This window comes from Phytophthora infestans, genomic scaffold, assembly GCF_000142945.1.
Source record: "Phytophthora infestans T30-4 supercont1.19 genomic scaffold, whole genome shotgun sequence".
NCBI lineage: Eukaryota > Oomycota > Peronosporomycetes > Peronosporales > Peronosporaceae > Phytophthora > Phytophthora infestans.
The window spans coordinates 2,053,743-2,070,305 of NW_003303740.1; the positions used below are offsets into that span (position 1 = coordinate 2,053,743).

A 16,563-nucleotide genomic window follows, 5' to 3' on the forward strand; every position below is an offset into this window, starting at 1 on the left:
GTGGGCACCAGACTGACGTCTGTCGTACGTTCGTAATCAGGACATGGGTTGGTCTTCCTCGGCGATTAAAAACAACCGTTGGAATCCAACCCTTCGTCCGTCGCACCCACAAGTCATGCGTCGACTCACTGGGTTGTCGCCTGGGCAATTTGAACTCAGCGGTCATTCGACTTTCGATCGTCAACCCGTCTGGTGGCCCGCATGGTACATTTGGTCCGAACTCGGTCTTGGTCGGTGCATTACTTGACCGGATGAGTGGTATCACCATCTCATCGGGTAGCTTGACCGCCGAGTTGTACAGATCCAGACGTATTCCAGCTGGGATCATAAAGTCGGTGCCGAGAATCAAATCGACTCCGGCATGATGAGGCATTATCCATACTTCAAACTCGTATGCCACTTCCCAGCCGAGTGTCACCTTCACCACTGCTCTTGACGTTGTCACCATCCTGTCTTTACTTATTCCTTGTATGTCAATCCGCTTATCTCGGCTGGCCACTCTCTTGAGACGCAGTTTCCTCGCGAAGTACTCACTGATCGCCGAGACATTTGCTCCGGTATCCAATAATATATTGGTCCTTCGGTCATTCACTGCACCCAATACGAGGGCTCTCATTCTAACTCGGCGATCAAACGTCTGTGCTGACCACCATCCCAGCCGTTCTCCCGGAAGCAGCTTCATTATCCTGGTACGATGCACAGTCTGGTCCGACTGCCGAGTTACACTTGCAATCGCTCGGTTGTTATCATCTAACTCACCGAGCTCACGTTCAATTCCGTCGATTTCACACATCCAATTGCCATCCCCGCTTCTTCCCTCGGGCCGTCCTGCTTCGCCTACGAAGGCAAACAAGAAGTTCGCCTCAACTGCAGGTTCAGCTGACTGTGGCAGCCCGGCATATTCCAACCCAGTCAGTGTTGGCGGGCCGCCGAGTTTAAATCACTCGGCGCGTAAAGGTTTTGCAGGTCTTCTGGCACTTGCGACTTGTCGACAGAGTTCTTCACGAACGCAGCCAGCTTCTCATATTGACGAAACAGCTCGCACTGGCCGCCTTCATGGACTTGTCTGCAGAATTTGCAGCGTCGTCGACAGTAGTGAGCCGAGTGCCCCATTCTTCCACAAGCTGCACAAGGTCCACGTTGGGTGTTGTCGCGTGATCCATCTCCACGATTCGACTGTTCTCGCTGGTTGTACGGTCGCGGAGGTCGGTTCGCTGAGTTTCCCCAGCTTTGGTTCGAGCCTTTCTGGTCTCCCGCCGAGTTCTCTCGGCGGTCCGGTGTATTTCCTTTATCATTGGAAACGCCGGCGTCAATGTAGTCGTCGTCTTCCGCTGAGTCGTGGCCTCCGGACTGGTCCTCATCATCCCATTCGTCTTCGGAGTTGTACGGACTCGGCGGGTTCTGATCGATGAGTTCCTCTCCGTCGGAGTCAGCGTCCACGACAGTGACTCGGCGGTCGCGGTTTTCTTCCTTGCGACTGCGCTTCTCATCTCGGCGGCTCTGATCCTTCCGCTTGTCATCTCGTCCTCGTGCGATCACGAGTCGGTCGCGTTGCTTCTTGCGCTTCTCGCCGAGGATCCGACGATTGATTATCTGTTCCACCTTACTGATGTCTCCCAACTGCAAGGGGTACATTAAATCCATCACATCGTCATCACCACAATGCAGCAAGAAGTGTTCGACATGGTCAGCTGCGTCGGCGCCACCCTTCTCGTACTGGATCTTGGCTGTCCGAGCATACCCGTTGAGTCGGATCAGGAAGTCGCAGATCGGTTCGTTGACTTAAAGTCTCGCCGAGTAGTAACGAGTGCGGGCGGATTGGTCGAGCTGTGAGCAATAATAATCCAGGAACGCCTCGCTGAGTAGTTTCCAACGTCGCTGAGTCTTCTTCGGCAGCTGCCTGTACCAACTCTTCGCCGCACGTCCCAAGCATAGCGAGAAAGGCTCGCACCATGCACTTTGGGGCATCCTGGTGCTCTTCATCTCGTAGATGAAACGCTTGAGCCACTGGAGCGACGCGTCAGAGCGGTAGCGCTTTCCTTCGAACTCGGCGATTTTGTCGAGCGAGGCGTGGGTTCGGACTTCGAGGTACTGCGTCGAGTCCTCTTCAGCCGCGTCAAAGCTCAAGTTTCGGATGTAGTCCTTCACGGTTTCTTCACGGTTACCTCTCACGTCGAAGGCGTCGTCGTCTTCTTCATCCTCCCCGTAAGCCTCAGCCTCATCTGCAGCGTCATACAATTCACGGTAACGACCTACATTCCGCTGCCCACGACTCGCGCTCGCTGAGTCGGGTTTAGCTTCAGTGGAGTCAGCATGTGAGAGTCTTCGAAGTACGGAGTCCCTTGCGTAGCGCGGAACACTTCACGTCTCTTCGTCTCCGGGGTCTTCGGCAAAGTCTTCTTGCTCGGGTCCTCGCCGAGTTGTTTGAACTCGGCTACTCGGCTGTACACCTTCTTCGTTCCACCAGGGGCCTTCTCCAATCCAAACGCCACTCTCAGCTTCTTCTTCCATTGCCAGAATTCGGCTCCGCCACGGGTCAGACTCCAGTCGGACAGGATGAGGCTGTTTGGTCGGCTGTTGCACCGATAGCCCATCGCCTTCAACAGCAACACAGTTTCTTCCACCAACTGGTTGATGTTGGCTGCACGCACCGGCTGAGCTAACTCGGGTCCCAACATCGGCCACTTCGCCTGCGCCATCGCTACAGGCGCGAACATCATCATCCATTCCGATCTCGTTCTCATCTCCTCGCCGAGTCGAGCCAACACTTTATTGGCGCTCGGCGTATCGGCGTTCCTCGTCGCTTTCGGAATAAGGGGCGGACGGTCCCCTTGAGCAACGCCATGTTCTTCTTCATCTTCTTCATCGTCCGCACCTTCGTCGAGCTCGGCGGATAAGTTGCACTCGACAGGACGTGGGGCTCCCATGCGTCCCACCTGCAGCGTCAACTCTTCCACCTCGCCAAGTAGCTCGGCGGTAGTCTTCGTTTCTCCGAGCTCAGCGGTCTCGGCCTTCTCTTCATACTCTCCTTCACTTGCATCTCCGTTCTCGCTCTCCTGGTCTTGGCCATCCTCGTCGAACTGGACGGTTCGTCCCACCTCCATCGTCATGGCGATGAGTCGTTGATCCGCCGGGTCCGACCCCGCGAGAGGCGATCCTCCAGCCGTCGCTGGGCTTCCGTCGCTCGGAGTTGCTGCTCCCTTGACCATCTTCACTCTTCTCTTTCTCTTCTCTTCCTCTTAACTTGGTTAGCTGGCACCTATAAAAACAAGCACACACTCCTGTTCCCGGGTCGCGGCACCAGTTGTGGTGTAGTAGAACACACAAATATCGTCAGATGTGGATTCCTTACACAAACCACAACGAATCGCCGAGTTAGGTCGGCGGTTTGTATGGCCTGCGCAGAGGGTGGTCCCCTCGCGGTCCGGCCCTTCCGGGACAGACGAGTGGCTCGCTTCCACTCGGTTCCGACTAACCAAGTCAGATCACTTCCGAGGCTCCGCCGAGTTTGGTTCGGCTGAGCTCGCTCACAACCCTGTGCCCTTCACCAAAGGATGGACGACGGCGCGCGAGCGCTTTTACAGGTCACCGAGCGCAGAGGCTGCTCAGCTAGAAGTGTTACGGCACCCGGGCTATCCGACGTACCGGCCCGCTGAGTATGCGGGACTTCCTTTCGCGCGTAGCGAGACTTTGTCCTACCCGGACCGACCTAATCTCTTGGCGCTACCAGTCAATACCCTACAAGCTATGCCTCTCGAGTATTGACGGCAGGATAATCCAGCCCTATGCAGGGACTTACCGGAAAAGTGTACACGTGTCTTGGACTAGGAAAATTCTGCTCTGTTATCTTCTGGGAGCCCTTCCGGCTCCCCCTATTTAATCCTATGCTTCTCATACAAATATCTAATGAAATGTAGAAGTTTCGGATCTCTACCGACCCTTCAGCTGAGTTCCGGCGACCATTGAGCTCAGCGGCTGTCCGGATAGCATATCCGGACAGATCGCCGAGTACTTACCGTGATCCTTGGCTCCTAAGCTCTGGGTTATCAGACCGAGCCGATTCTTGACCTAAAGTAGGTCGGCGTATGGTCGAATCTGGAAATCCCTACACCACATAGAGCTAGCTATTCCCGATATTTTCGGTTAGAGTCCCATGTGGAGCTCGCGTCTTCAGGGGCAGATACAATAACAAACTTGGCACGAGGAAGTTCAGCCAGGTTGACAGCGGATCGGACCGTAGTTAGTAGCCACAGCTGAGTGCCCGACTGAGCTCGAATCCAACATTAAGTGCCCAACTGAGCCCGAATCAGCCACAGCCTGCCCGAGTAAGCTCGAACTGCCCGAAGCAACGCCAAATGTCACAAGGTGGCGGAGGTAGCGACGATGCTTCAAATAGGCTGCCTCAGTAGGAGCATACACGAGCAAATTGAATGTGCTGCGTAGCTGGTCCTTTTGCCATGAGGTGAAACCATAGTCCGAAGATGCCACAGCCTCTCTCAGATACTTCAACACGTGAAACTGACAGAGCAGTATAGAGGCATCCGGAAACGCTGCCCTGAGTACCGACAACTCCGTAAAGTATTTGTCGATAAGTATGCTTTGGACTCGAGTCCATGCCGGATTGTTCTGCTTAAACTCCTCGATTGCAGTGACGAGAGTGTGACGACGTTCATTCTGCAGAAACAAACTGTCCGTGGCCGAAAACATCGTGCGCCATGAACGAAAATACCTTGTACTTAGAAGCATTGGTGCCGTGGGTTGCATCGATCAAAAGAACCTCCGGGAATTGCTCGAACATCAGCCTCATGTGCTGGGTTTGCAATGTAATGCAGGTCGCAACTCGCTAATTACATTCAACACTGCACGTTAGCTAAGGTATCGATAGTCAAATTGAACGAATACTATACCTTGGTCTGCATGGTCTCGACAAATATACGTCCAATATTTCCTGGTGCTTCACAGAATTCTTGCATCCATGTTTTCAACCGTTTGGCACTGTTACGCGAACCACGCACGTTTTCGCTCTGCTTGAGGCTTCGAACCATGTTACGCACGTCCTGAATAGACGGGTTGGCGTCCGTGTTCTCGATGATGAACTTCATAATATTCTTGTGTTTTGCACCCGCCTTGCGGAGCATATCCACCGACTCAACGACGCCATCATCTAGCACCTTGTGGATCGAGGAAAAGCGATAGAAGGTTTGGCGGTTGACGACATGATTGTGTACGGGGTTACACTTTGTGATACAAACTGCAAACGCGTGCTTGGCTTTGTCAACTAGTCGAACGCAGGCGTTGATCTATGCCAGATTTATTAGCGTTAGTACCGATAATTGAGACAATAGTACCCGCAATGCCCGAACAAACCCGAACGAACCCGAGCAGAAGTAAAACTTGAAGCCGTATCTTACCTGGGCTTTGCAGTCCGATAACCGCTTGCTGTTTCCCTTCGACTTGTACTTGCCGAAGCTCTTGACGTGGGCGCTTGCTGTTTCCCTTCGACTTGTACTTGCCGAAGCAAGTACAGACTAACGTCTTCGCGTAGTATTTCCATTCGGACGGGATTTCAGGTGCTTTAGAGTTCTTGTTTCGGATGTCTGTGTTACGACGCTCAACGGTCGTGTTTGTACGAACACGGAAGACCTTCATAGCACACAATGGGATCAGCAAAGAAGCCTATTGCAGTGTAAATCCACTTTACCTGGTAAGATGCGGCAAAATACCGGTCTAAATACGAGTGGAAAGCGTCCCACGATGTGAAGTGGTGCTTGTCGGGCACAGCCAGCGTTACATTGATAGACTCAGAGTCGTCGGTGTTGGTCCAGTCGCTGGAGCGGCTGCTGTTGTCGCCAGATTCCATCGGGAGCGATTCGTCGACCAATTCCTCTTCGCTGGACTCGACCGAGACGTTGGATGCGTCATCATCGCTTCGTGACCCTGATCCACGACGTTTTTGAGACGTCCGCGCCCTTAGCTCCATCTACAACGTTTGCGCCGATCGATTCTTGCCCTGTGGCTGACCCACGCTCGGCAGCACGCGCAAATTCGTGGCGATCGTCTAGCAGTATTCAGACCCCGAGGCGGGAAAAATGTGTGGTCGCCCCCCTTTACTATACGGTATACTTTGTCCGGAAAGGGGTATTTATCTGAGGAGGTTAGGGTCGACTCGACTCAGATTTGGCAGATTTTCATTCGGGCAAATGAATCACTCTCTATTTTCAATGCAATCTTTTATTCGGTGGGCCTGGCTTCCGACGTTTACGTGAGCAGGTGATGGCTAACTAGCTGTCCGACAAATGGCTAGGTTTTACATTTCGCAGCGGCCACCGACGTTGGTGTGCCGTAACTCGGCCAATTTTTAACGTTAGAGATTGCTGTTTAGATGTGTCAGAGCTTTGATTGGTAGAATAGGTGATTTGTATAAACGCGCCGCAATTCACGAGGTGGTTTTGGACCAGGTGTTTTGTTTAATAAGACAAAAAGACAAATTTTAAGGGTTAAATTGGTATTTTATCCACTCGCGGCTTTTAAAGCATTGGTATTTGGCGCGCAGTTGGTGCTACACGTCTGGGGAAAAACTGAGGTAGCACTTAGCTTGAAGACTCCCAGCCATAGTTGGTGTCGCACCGGGACCTCCACTGCTATTATATCGCTGAGCGACTCAGCCATACGGCCAACAAATCGTAGGTGATTCTTCATGTTTTTGGTTGTCGCCAATGTTGTTCAGCCAGACAGCTCGAGCTGACTTGTAGGGAGGGACCAGGAGGATACTTCGACTCGTCTTTCGATCCATATAGGAGTGAGGTGGAGATTGGAAGATTTCTTGGCAATTGGCGAGAGAGAGGACCAGTGTGAGAGGCTACCACGCTCTCTCTGTATGCTAAGCATTTTCTGATAAAAGCAGCCATTATTAGTGGTCTAAAGACTCTTTGAGAGTTAAGAGCCACGAGGGCTAGTATAGTAACGCATGGTAGTCATCATGTCCTTTTAAAAAAGTATTAAAAAAAAAGCATAAGAAAACCCACAATTTAGTAACAGCTGTGCTACTGTACAATCGGAATCAAAAATGTCGAAAACCGTCTACATCCGACCGTCTCATCACCAATGGCTAGAAAAAATCCGAGATCGATGGCAGTAGCGGGTAAAATGGACTCTGGTGGACGGGATAGCAAAAAAGTGCGTGACCCATAAAAGCTTTTTGTAATGTTATGTAATACTACTGTGGGCGTTAAGAAATGGCGAAGCCTACATATAGCGCTACTGACCATACCGATGAATAGTGTACTTCAGTACGCCCGGTGGCCCAAGTTGTCGGATCCTATGCAAAAGCAATCTAAGATAAGACGATGTACAAACTCGCAGCAGCTCTACAGTATAAACTCGCTGTCATCGTTTCTTGAAGCCCGGAACACGTGCAGACGATGTCTTGCTCGAGCCGCGCTCGATGTCGCGCAGCATAAGAGACGGGCGTTGGAGTGCTCGATGGCTGTGGCTATAGTGCCTACCGTACTCGAGGGGTCAGTGCGTGTGCTGGAGATAAGACTTTGCCTGGCCGTCGTTACACAACAGCAAGTGCGTACCGGCACTGTCGCAGCCAGTTTCAACCGGCACACAACGAAAGAAAAAAAGATGCTTGACGAAGTCGGAGCATTAGCTTGAAACGTGAGGCCATAAAAACACTTGGTTTCACTAAATCCTTTCGGCCTACTTTGTTCTTCGAAATCTTTCTCATTTTCGATTTCGCAGCCTACCATTTCGGCAGAAATATTCGACCCGACCCGATCAATGTCTCGAGAGGAGCTTTGGGCAGCGCCTACGCTCGCCGCTCTTGACCGTGTCCGGAGCCGCGGCAGCTCCACGCTGCAGGCGCCTGCGCCGCTGGACAACGGCGTGCGCTTTTTCCTGGGCGAGTCAGACGAACAGGAGGTGCTGGGCGTGCTGCGCGAGCGGTTCCGGCAAGAGCAGCGCGTCACGTCGGACGACGTCCGGTTTGTGGTGCGCGCCGTAGCAAGCCGCGGCGGCGCCGTGAACATCCCACCCGACTTCCCACCCTCGCTCTGGATTCTCGAGTTTAAGCGTGTGCACGGCTTCTTGCAGCTTGGTGGAGGCTTCGCGCTCGGGCTTCCTGACCACCTGACGGCTGGGCGGCGCATCCGCAGCGGCGGTATTGCGCGAGTACCAGCGAGCAGTGTGAGCAGCGGAGGGAGTAGCGACGACGAGAGAGACCACAGGGGCCACTACGTCGCCTCACGTGAGCCCAGTGCAAGTGCGCGGCCCAGTGCGCGACTGGCGTACGATAATGGCTCACCGGTGCACCGCACTCATCATCAACAACAACGGCAGCAACAGCAGCGCCGCTCCATGATCGTGAACGACCACCGCGCGGCCACTCAATGGCAACAGCGTGATCGGCCAGATGACGTGGAAGAGCTCAGCTCCAACGACAGCAGCGGCAGCGAAAACGGTGCCACAACCGGCAGCTCGAGTGGCACTGGCAGTGCAGACTTGACGCCTCCTTCTGTCGCCACGAGCCAGAACAGCTGTGAAGTCAACGCGCCGACGTCGAGCGAGAAGCGCGGCTACAAGCTGAGCCACACAGTGCCAGCCGAGACGTGGGAGAAAGCCATCGCCGCTGTCGAACAGCAAGGCATGAGTCTGCGCGCCGCCGCCAAGATCTACGGCGTGCACTTCGCAGCTCTCCACCGGCGCGTGAAGAAGCGTGCCCAAGGAGGGGAATCAAATAAAGGCAACAATAGCTACTTCCACCCAAGCGATGAGGCTGGGATCACGCGCGTCGTGGTCGCTTACGCGGAGCTCGGCGTGCTCATGACGTTCGACGAGCTCATGAAGCTCGTGGAGGCAGCTGCGTTACGCAAGCTCCCCGACATCTCAGTGGAGAATGCACGCAGGCTTTTGGTGCGCTTCCAGTCACGCAACGAGCAGTCGATACGACACATTATCGAGGACTGGCCGCCACCAGTGCCCGCAGTCTCGTCGGGCGGATCTACTGCAAGTCACTACTACTTGGAGCATCCGGGATACGCCTACGGGTCCAAAGTACCTTCAGCATCCATGCAGCGCGCGTTGGCAGGGCACGTACCAGGAACTGCGGTGGCTGCCGCGCCGCAGCAGGTCTTGCCGCCGCATCGGCTCGGTTTCGCTCACTCTTCTCCTATCAACGGCACCAGTCGCCCCGTGCTGCCAAGTATGAGCGTCCGCAAAAACTCACCACCACTTTCTGACAGCACCGTGACGTCTTCATTGCTGTTACCCCCTCAGCTACCGCAGCGTGAACCTCACAGTCAGGAGTCGAGTCGCTCTCGCCCCGTGATGTTTGTGTAAGCGTTTGCTGTGTTCACGTTGTCAAAGTTTAATCGTAAATTAATATGAAAGAATGCCAGTGTGCAGTGCTGCTCTTGTTGCTGCATTATTGACCTCTACAAAGTTCCGATTAAATCTGATCGAGTGCATGTGAACGCAAAGGGCGATTCCTTTGAGCGTGTCGAGCACACACCGTTCTGAAAGACCACGGTCGCAACGGAACATTCCTTTCGATGCAGCGGTACTTATCCGTTGGATGACGCGTTATCACGACGGCAAACCTACTGGTACGGATGAAGGAATTTATCTTGAAATCCTAAGGGCAGGAAGTTACTCTTGCATTGGCTGGTACGAAGCCGAAAAGCGTATCGGAAAACCGTTGTCACTCTACCGGCGTATTGAAGTGTCCTGTTGCCTCTGACCATACGCTTAAATTACGCCCATTATTTTAGCTCCAGCCACAGTCAAAGAAAACTAAAATAGGAAACGAGCACATTTACGACGCATTCAAAAATGCAATATTGACAAGCAAGAAAAAGATTAATCGTCCTACATGTACATGTACAACTTGTAGGCTACAAGTCATCAGCAGCTGATTCAGCTCAAGTTGAGCCTCGACACATGCCGGCCTAGTCCACCTCCTCAATCTTCGGACCCTGCTCAGCACCCGACGAGCGAGAATCAGTACCAGGCATATCACCCGGCATGCCACCGGGCATACCATCACCAGCACCGCCTGCAGATGCGTACACCTTCTGCAGTACCGGGTTAGCCACGCTCTCCAGCTCCTTCTGCTTCGACTCGTACTCCTCCTTCTCCGACGACTGGTGCGCATCCAGCCACTGGATCACTTCCGTCACCTTGTCGTCCACCACCTTCTTGTCGGCTTCCGGGATCTTCTCCTTCATCTTCTCGTCGTTCAGACTGTTACGCAGACTGTACGCGTAGTTCTCCAGCGCGTTCTTCGCCTCGATGCGCGCCTTGTTGGCCTCGTCCGCCGACTTGTACTTCTCGGCCTCCGCCACCATGCGTTCGATCTCGGCCTGCGAGAGGCGGCCCTTGTCGTTCGTGATCGTGATCTTGTTCTCCTTGCCGGTCGACTTCTCCACGGCCGACACGTTCAGGATGCCGTTGGCGTCGATGTCGAACGTCACGTCGATCTGCGGCACCCCACGAGGCATGGGCGGGATGCCGTCCAGGTTGAACTTGCCCAGCAGGTTGTTGTCGCGTGTCATGGTGCGCTCGCCCTCGAACACCTGAATGAGCACGCCCGGCTGGTTGTCCGCGTACGTCGAGAACGTCTGCGACTTCTTGGTCGGCACTGTCGTGTTACGAGCAATCAGCGTCGTCATGACACCGCCCGCCGTCTCCAGACCTAGAGACAACGGCGTCACATCCAGAAGCAGCAAGTCCTGCAGCTTCTCGGACGAGTCGTTGCCGCTCAGAATGGCAGCCTGGACGGTAGCACCGTAGGCCACAGCCTCATCTGGGTTGATGGACTTGTTGGGCTCCTTGCCGTTGAAGAAGTCGGACAGCAGCTGCTGCACCTTGGGGATACGCGTGGATCCGCCCACGAGCACCACCTCATGCACCTGGCCCTTGGACAGCTTGGCATCGCGTAGAACCTTCTCCACGGGCTCCATCGTCTTGCGGAAGTAGTCGCCGCACATGTCCTCGAAACGCGCGCGCGTGATGGTCGAGTTGAAGTCCACGCCGTCAAACAGAGAGTCGATCTCGATGTAGGCTTGTGACGACGACGACAGCGTACGCTTGGCACGCTCACACGCCGTACGCAGACGACGCAACGCGCGCTGGTTCTGCGTCAGGTCCTTGCGGTGCTTGCGCTTGAACTCCTGCACGAAATGCTCGACGAGGCGGTTGTCGAAGTCCTCACCGCCCAGGTGCGTGTCACCCGCTGTGGCTTTCACCTCGAAGATGCCCTCCTCAATACTCAGCAAAGACACGTCAAACGTGCCGCCGCCCAGATCGAAGATAAGCACGTTGCGCTCGCCACCTTTCTTGTCCAGGCCGTACGCGATCGCAGCGGCGGTCGGCTCGTTGATGATACGCAGCACGTTGAGCCCAGCGATAGCACCGGCATCCTTGGTTGCTTGGCGTTGGGAGTCGTTGAAGTAAGCCGGCACCGTGATGACGGCGTTCTTGACCTCCTTGCCGATGAAAGCCTCGGCCACCTCGCGCATCTTGATCAGCACCATGGACGAGATCTCCTCCGGCTGGAACGTCTTGGTCTCACCCTTGAACTGCACCGTGATCTGCGGTTTGTCACCGGGACCCGCCGTGATCTTGAACGGCCAGTGCTTGATGTCGGCCTGCACCACGGGGTCTGAGAACTTGCGACCGATGAGGCGCTTGGCGTCAAACACCGTGTTGGCCGCGTTCATAGCGACCTGGTTCTTGGCAGCGTCACCGATCAGACGTTCCGAGTCCGTAAACGCCACATACGACGGGGTCGTGCGATTGCCCTGGTCGTTGGCGATGATCTCCACGCGGTCGTTCTGCCACACGCCCACACACGAGTAGGTCGTGCCCAGATCAATGCCCACCGAGTATCCAGACGTAGCTTGAGTCATCTTGAGTTCTGATGCGAGTTTGTGTTGGGTAGTTTATGTAGTAGGTCTTGTAGTCTTCGCTATCGGACGTTCCGAAGCCTGTTGTTGTTAGTGTGAATCGCTTGATGTCCACAATGGAAATTCAGAAATGAGCGTAGATGGCAAAGACGGACAGCAAGCAGCACTGACAGTCAGGGTGAGCAAGTTGGTCGGGTTGGTGCCTCCCGTCCCGTCTCGCATCTCGATGCTTCGAGATGATTCGGACTGAGTATGGTTTGCAGAATCGGGGCTTCGAGTCGAAGTTCGACGGGTTTTCTAGACTGTGCTCAATGAGTCTGAGACAGTGAGGTAAGGACGGGGTGTTTAGCAATGGAGTCCATAGTATGGACCGGCGTGAGCTGGTCGTGACGTGTTTGATTGGCCGATTGGTGCACCAATGAAGGGCCCAGATCAGGTTCACTTCAATTCAGCCGACACTATTTTATCGCTCCTGGTGAGCTGCTCAGCTATGACAATTATGGGCTTGGATCGTATTGGTGCATCGACGATTTGAGCAACTTTTGTTGCTTGAAACCAGGCAAGTTTGCCAGCGTCGATCCAGCCGTATAATCCATCTTGCGAACTATTAGTACTACGACTGGAGGTGTACCAAATGAACGGTAAACTATTGCGAACAAATAGGGGGTACTTAAGTATTAGTCTACTGCATGTGCACATATACATGTATTTACTTCATTGATTTCTAAGCTAATCTAGGCATATCTAGCGACATGCACTTCTTCCACATAGAATCACTGGTGACAACTTCGTCCACCTCCTCGATCTTCGGACCCTGCTCGGCACCCGACGAGCGAGAATCGGCCCCGGTACCAGCACCAGGCATATCACCCGGCATGCCATCGAGCATAGCACCACCAGCACCGCCTGCAGACGCGTACACCTTCTGCAGCACCGGGTTAGCCACGCTCTCCAGCTCCTTCTGCTTCGACTCGTACTCCTTCTCCGACGTCTGGTGCGCATCCAGCCAGTGGATCACTTCCAACAATGCTAGTGCTTGATAATTGGAGAAGTGGCATCAACCACTGAAGGGTGTGATGTGGCGGGTTGGCTGCCGCGAATGAAATTCGAGAATGAGCAGCTTGGGCCGAACTCCTGCTACCGTATCGATAGATTCACTGTAGCATTGGGAAACTACGCCTTCCTGGCAGTTGCTACGTCTTGTGCTGTCTCAGTTGCTTCTGCAACCTACAACTTCCGTCACCTTGTCGTCCACCACCTTCTTGTCGTCTTCCGAACCTTGCAGCAAGCCATTAAAAGGTTCACCTCTTCAGGCAAGAAGTTGTTTAAATGCCAGAAGCAGTTTCTATCCCTGAGAATGGTTCGCATTAGGAAAGAGAGATAGTTTACAACTTATCCTTAATGTACCTTATAAGGGATACGATCCAAGCCCGTAATAGTCGTAGCTGCTCACCAGGAGCGATATAATTGTGTCGGCCGAGTTGAAGTGAGCCCGTTCTGGGCTCTTCATTGGTGCACCAATCGGCCAATCAAACACGTCACGACCAGCTCACGCCTGTCCATACTATGGACTCCATTGCTAAACACCCCGTCCTTACCTCACTGTCTCAGACTCATTGAGCACAGTCTAGAAAACCCGTCGAACTTCGACTCGAAGCCCCGATTCTGCAAACCATACTCAGTCCGAATCATCTCGAAGCATCGAGATGCGAGACGGGACGGGAGGCACCAACCCGACCAACTTGCTCACCCTGACTGTCAGTGCTGCTATGCTGTCTGTCTTTGCCAGCTACGCTCATTTCTGAATTTCCATTGTGGACATCAAGCGATTCACACTAACAACAACAGGCTTCGGAACGTCCGATAGCGAAGACTACAAGACCTACTACATAAACTACCCAACACAAACTCGCATCAGAACTCAAGATGACTCAAGCTACGTCTGGATACTCGGTGGGCATTGATCTGGGCACGACCTACTCGTGTGTGGGCGTGTGGCAGAACGACCGCGTGGAGATCATCGCCAACGACCAGGGCAACCGCACGACCCCGTCGTATGTGGCGTTTACGGACTCGGAACGTCTGATCGGTGACGCTGCCAAGAACCAGGTCGCTATGAACGCGGCCAACACGGTGTTTGACGCCAAGCGCCTCATCGGTCGCAAGTTCTCAGACCCCGTGGTGCAGGCCGACATCAAGCACTGGCCGTTCAAGATCACGGCGGGTCCCGGTGACAAACCGCAGATCACGGTGCAGTTCAAGGGTGAGACCAAGACGTTCCAGCCGGAGGAGATCTCGTCCATGGTGCTGATCAAGATGCGCGAGGTGGCCGAGGCTTTCATCGGCAAGGAGGTCAAGAACGCCGTCATCACGGTGCCGGCTTACTTCAACGACTCCCAACGCCAAGCAACCAAGGATGCCGGTGCTATCGCTGGGCTCAACGTGCTGCGTATCATCAACGAGCCGACCGCCGCTGCGATCGCGTACGGCCTGGACAAGAAAGGTGGCGAGCGCAACGTGCTGATCTTCGATCTGGGCGGCGGCACGTTTGACGTGTCTTTGCTGAGTATTGAGGAGGGCATCTTCGAGGTGAAAGCCACAGCGGGTGACACGCACCTGGGCGGTGAGGACTTCGACAACCGCCTCGTCGAGCATTTCGTGCAGGAGTTCAAGCGCAAGCACCGCAAGGACCTGACGCAGAACCAGCGCGCGTTGCGTCGTCTGCGTACGGCGTGTGAGCGTGCCAAGCGTACGCTGTCGTCGTCGGCACAAGCCTACATCGAGATCGACTCTCTGTTTGACGGCGTGGACTTCAACTCGACCATCACGCGCGCGCGTTTCGAGGACATGTGCGGCGACTACTTCCGCAAGACGATGGAGCCCGTGGAGAAGGTTCTACGCGATGCCAAGCTGTCCAAGGGCCAGGTGCATGAGGTGGTGCTCGTGGGCGGATCCACGCGTATCCCCAAGGTGCAGCAGCTGCTGTCCGACTTCTTTAACGGCAAGGAGCCCAACAAGTCCATCAACCCAGATGAGGCCGTCGCGTACGGCGCCACGGTGCAGGCTGCCATTCTGAGCGGCAACGACTCGTCCGAGAAGCTGCAGGACCTGCTGCTTCTGGATGTGACGCCGTTGTCTCTAGGTCTGGAGACGGCGGGCGGTGTCATGACGACGCTGATTGCTCGTAACACGACGGTGCCGACCAAGAAGTCGCAGACGTTCTCGACGTACGCGGACAACCAGCCGGGCGTGCTCATTCAGGTGTTCGAGGGCGAGCGCACCATGACACGCGACAACAACCTGCTCGGCAAGTTCAACCTGGACGGCATCCCGCCCATGCCTCGTGGGGTGCCGCAGATCGACGTGACGTTCGACATCGACGCCAACGGCATCCTGAACGTGTCGGCCGTGGAGAAGTCGACCGGCAAGGAGAACAAGATCACGATCACGAACGACAAGGGCCGCCTCTCGCAGGCCGAGATCGAACGCATGGTGGCGGAGGCCGAGAAGTACAAGTCGGAGGACGAGGCCAACAAGGTGCGTATCGAGGCGAAGAACGCGCTGGAGAACTACGCGTACAGTCTGCGAAACAGTCTGAACGACGAGAAGATGAAGGAGAAGATCCCGGAAGCCGACAAGAAGGTGGTGGACGACAAGGTGACGGAAGTGATCCAGTGGATGGATGCGCACCAATCGTCGGAGAAGGAGGAGTACGAGTCGAAGCAGAAGGAGCTGGAGAGCGTGGCTAACCCGGTGCTGCAGAAGGTGTATGCATCTGCAGGCGGTGCTGGTGATGGTATGCCCGGTAGCATGCCGAATGATATGCCTGGTACTGACTCTCGCTCGTCGGGTGCCGAGCAGGGTCCGAAGATCGAGGAGGTGGACTAAGTTGTCGCCAGTGATTCGGTGTGGGAGAAGTGCATGTTGATAGATATGCTCAGATTATTTTAGCAAAGAAACCAATAAAGTAAATATATGTGCACATGCAGTAGACTGATACCCCCCCCCCCCCGTAATGGTTTATCTTTCTTGTTTGAAAAATTATTTCGTAGTGGAGTGAATGCGCTCTACATAGTCGTAGTATGCATAATTCGCAAGATGGAGTAGACGGTTGTGATGAGCATAAATTGTTTGGTCTGGGTCGACCGTCGACTCGAGTTGAGCAACTTGCTGCAAGACTTTTGCTTGCTTTCAGATAGTTGATAGCTGGTCGCCATTCACATCAAGCTGTGCTGCTTCATTGAATCATTTGGCGTGGTTCAGATTAAAAGCAATACAAGTACAAGTTACAGCCACAAGCGCGATCGTTAAGCCATGATCTTCAGGGTTCTGAAAAATCTTCTGTAAACAGGAATTGCCGACAGAATGCGGGCGTTCGTTTTACGAATTGTTTACAATCGTACGTGTATTGATACCACTCTCCACGGTATCTATTAATATAGTGGTCCGACGTATTCATCCAATCCAGTCGATTGGACACCAGTTTGGAGCGCATCCACGACTTGCGGTAATCTGGTTGATTGGATGGATAAAAACAGCCTGGGTAGCATGCAGTTGCAATTTGTAGTACAAGTTGAGAACTCGGGTCGCTCTTTCCTTACTTTAAAAAAAACTATCCACGTTAGCAACTACCACAATCTGTGAGCTCCCCACG

General features: G+C 54.1%; 4 protein-coding genes across 4 annotated transcripts; 2 read left to right on the forward strand and 2 right to left on the reverse strand.

Moving 5' to 3' along the window:
- Positions 1-7,771: 7,771 nt before the first annotated feature.
- Positions 7,772-9,342, forward strand: PITG_11246 (uncharacterized protein; the record flags this gene model as incomplete). The annotated part of the gene is made up of 1 exon (XM_002901959.1): positions 7,772-9,342. The coding sequence occupies one exon, from the start codon at positions 7,786-7,788 to the stop codon at positions 9,340-9,342; it is 1,557 nt and encodes a 518-aa protein (XP_002902005.1).
- Positions 9,343-9,822: 480 nt separating this feature from the next.
- Positions 9,823-11,912, reverse strand: PITG_11247 (heat shock 70 kDa protein; the record flags this gene model as incomplete). The annotated part of the gene is made up of 1 exon (XM_002901960.1): positions 9,823-11,912. The coding sequence occupies one exon, from the start codon at positions 11,910-11,912 to the stop codon at positions 9,951-9,953; it is 1,962 nt and encodes a 653-aa protein (XP_002902006.1).
- A 721-nt stretch (positions 11,913-12,633) lies between these two features.
- On the reverse strand, positions 12,634-13,419 carry PITG_11248 (uncharacterized protein; the record flags this gene model as incomplete). Its single annotated transcript, XM_002901961.1, has 2 exons — positions 12,634-12,900; positions 13,363-13,419. The coding sequence occupies 2 exons, from the start codon at positions 13,417-13,419 to the stop codon at positions 12,634-12,636; spliced, it is 324 nt and encodes a 107-aa protein (XP_002902007.1).
- A 304-nt stretch (positions 13,420-13,723) lies between these two features.
- Positions 13,724-15,906, forward strand: PITG_11249 (heat shock 70 kDa protein; the record flags this gene model as incomplete). Its single annotated transcript, XM_002901962.1, has 1 exon — positions 13,724-15,906. The coding sequence occupies one exon, from the start codon at positions 13,836-13,838 to the stop codon at positions 15,795-15,797; it is 1,962 nt and encodes a 653-aa protein (XP_002902008.1).
- Positions 15,907-16,563: the final 657 nt, after the last annotated feature.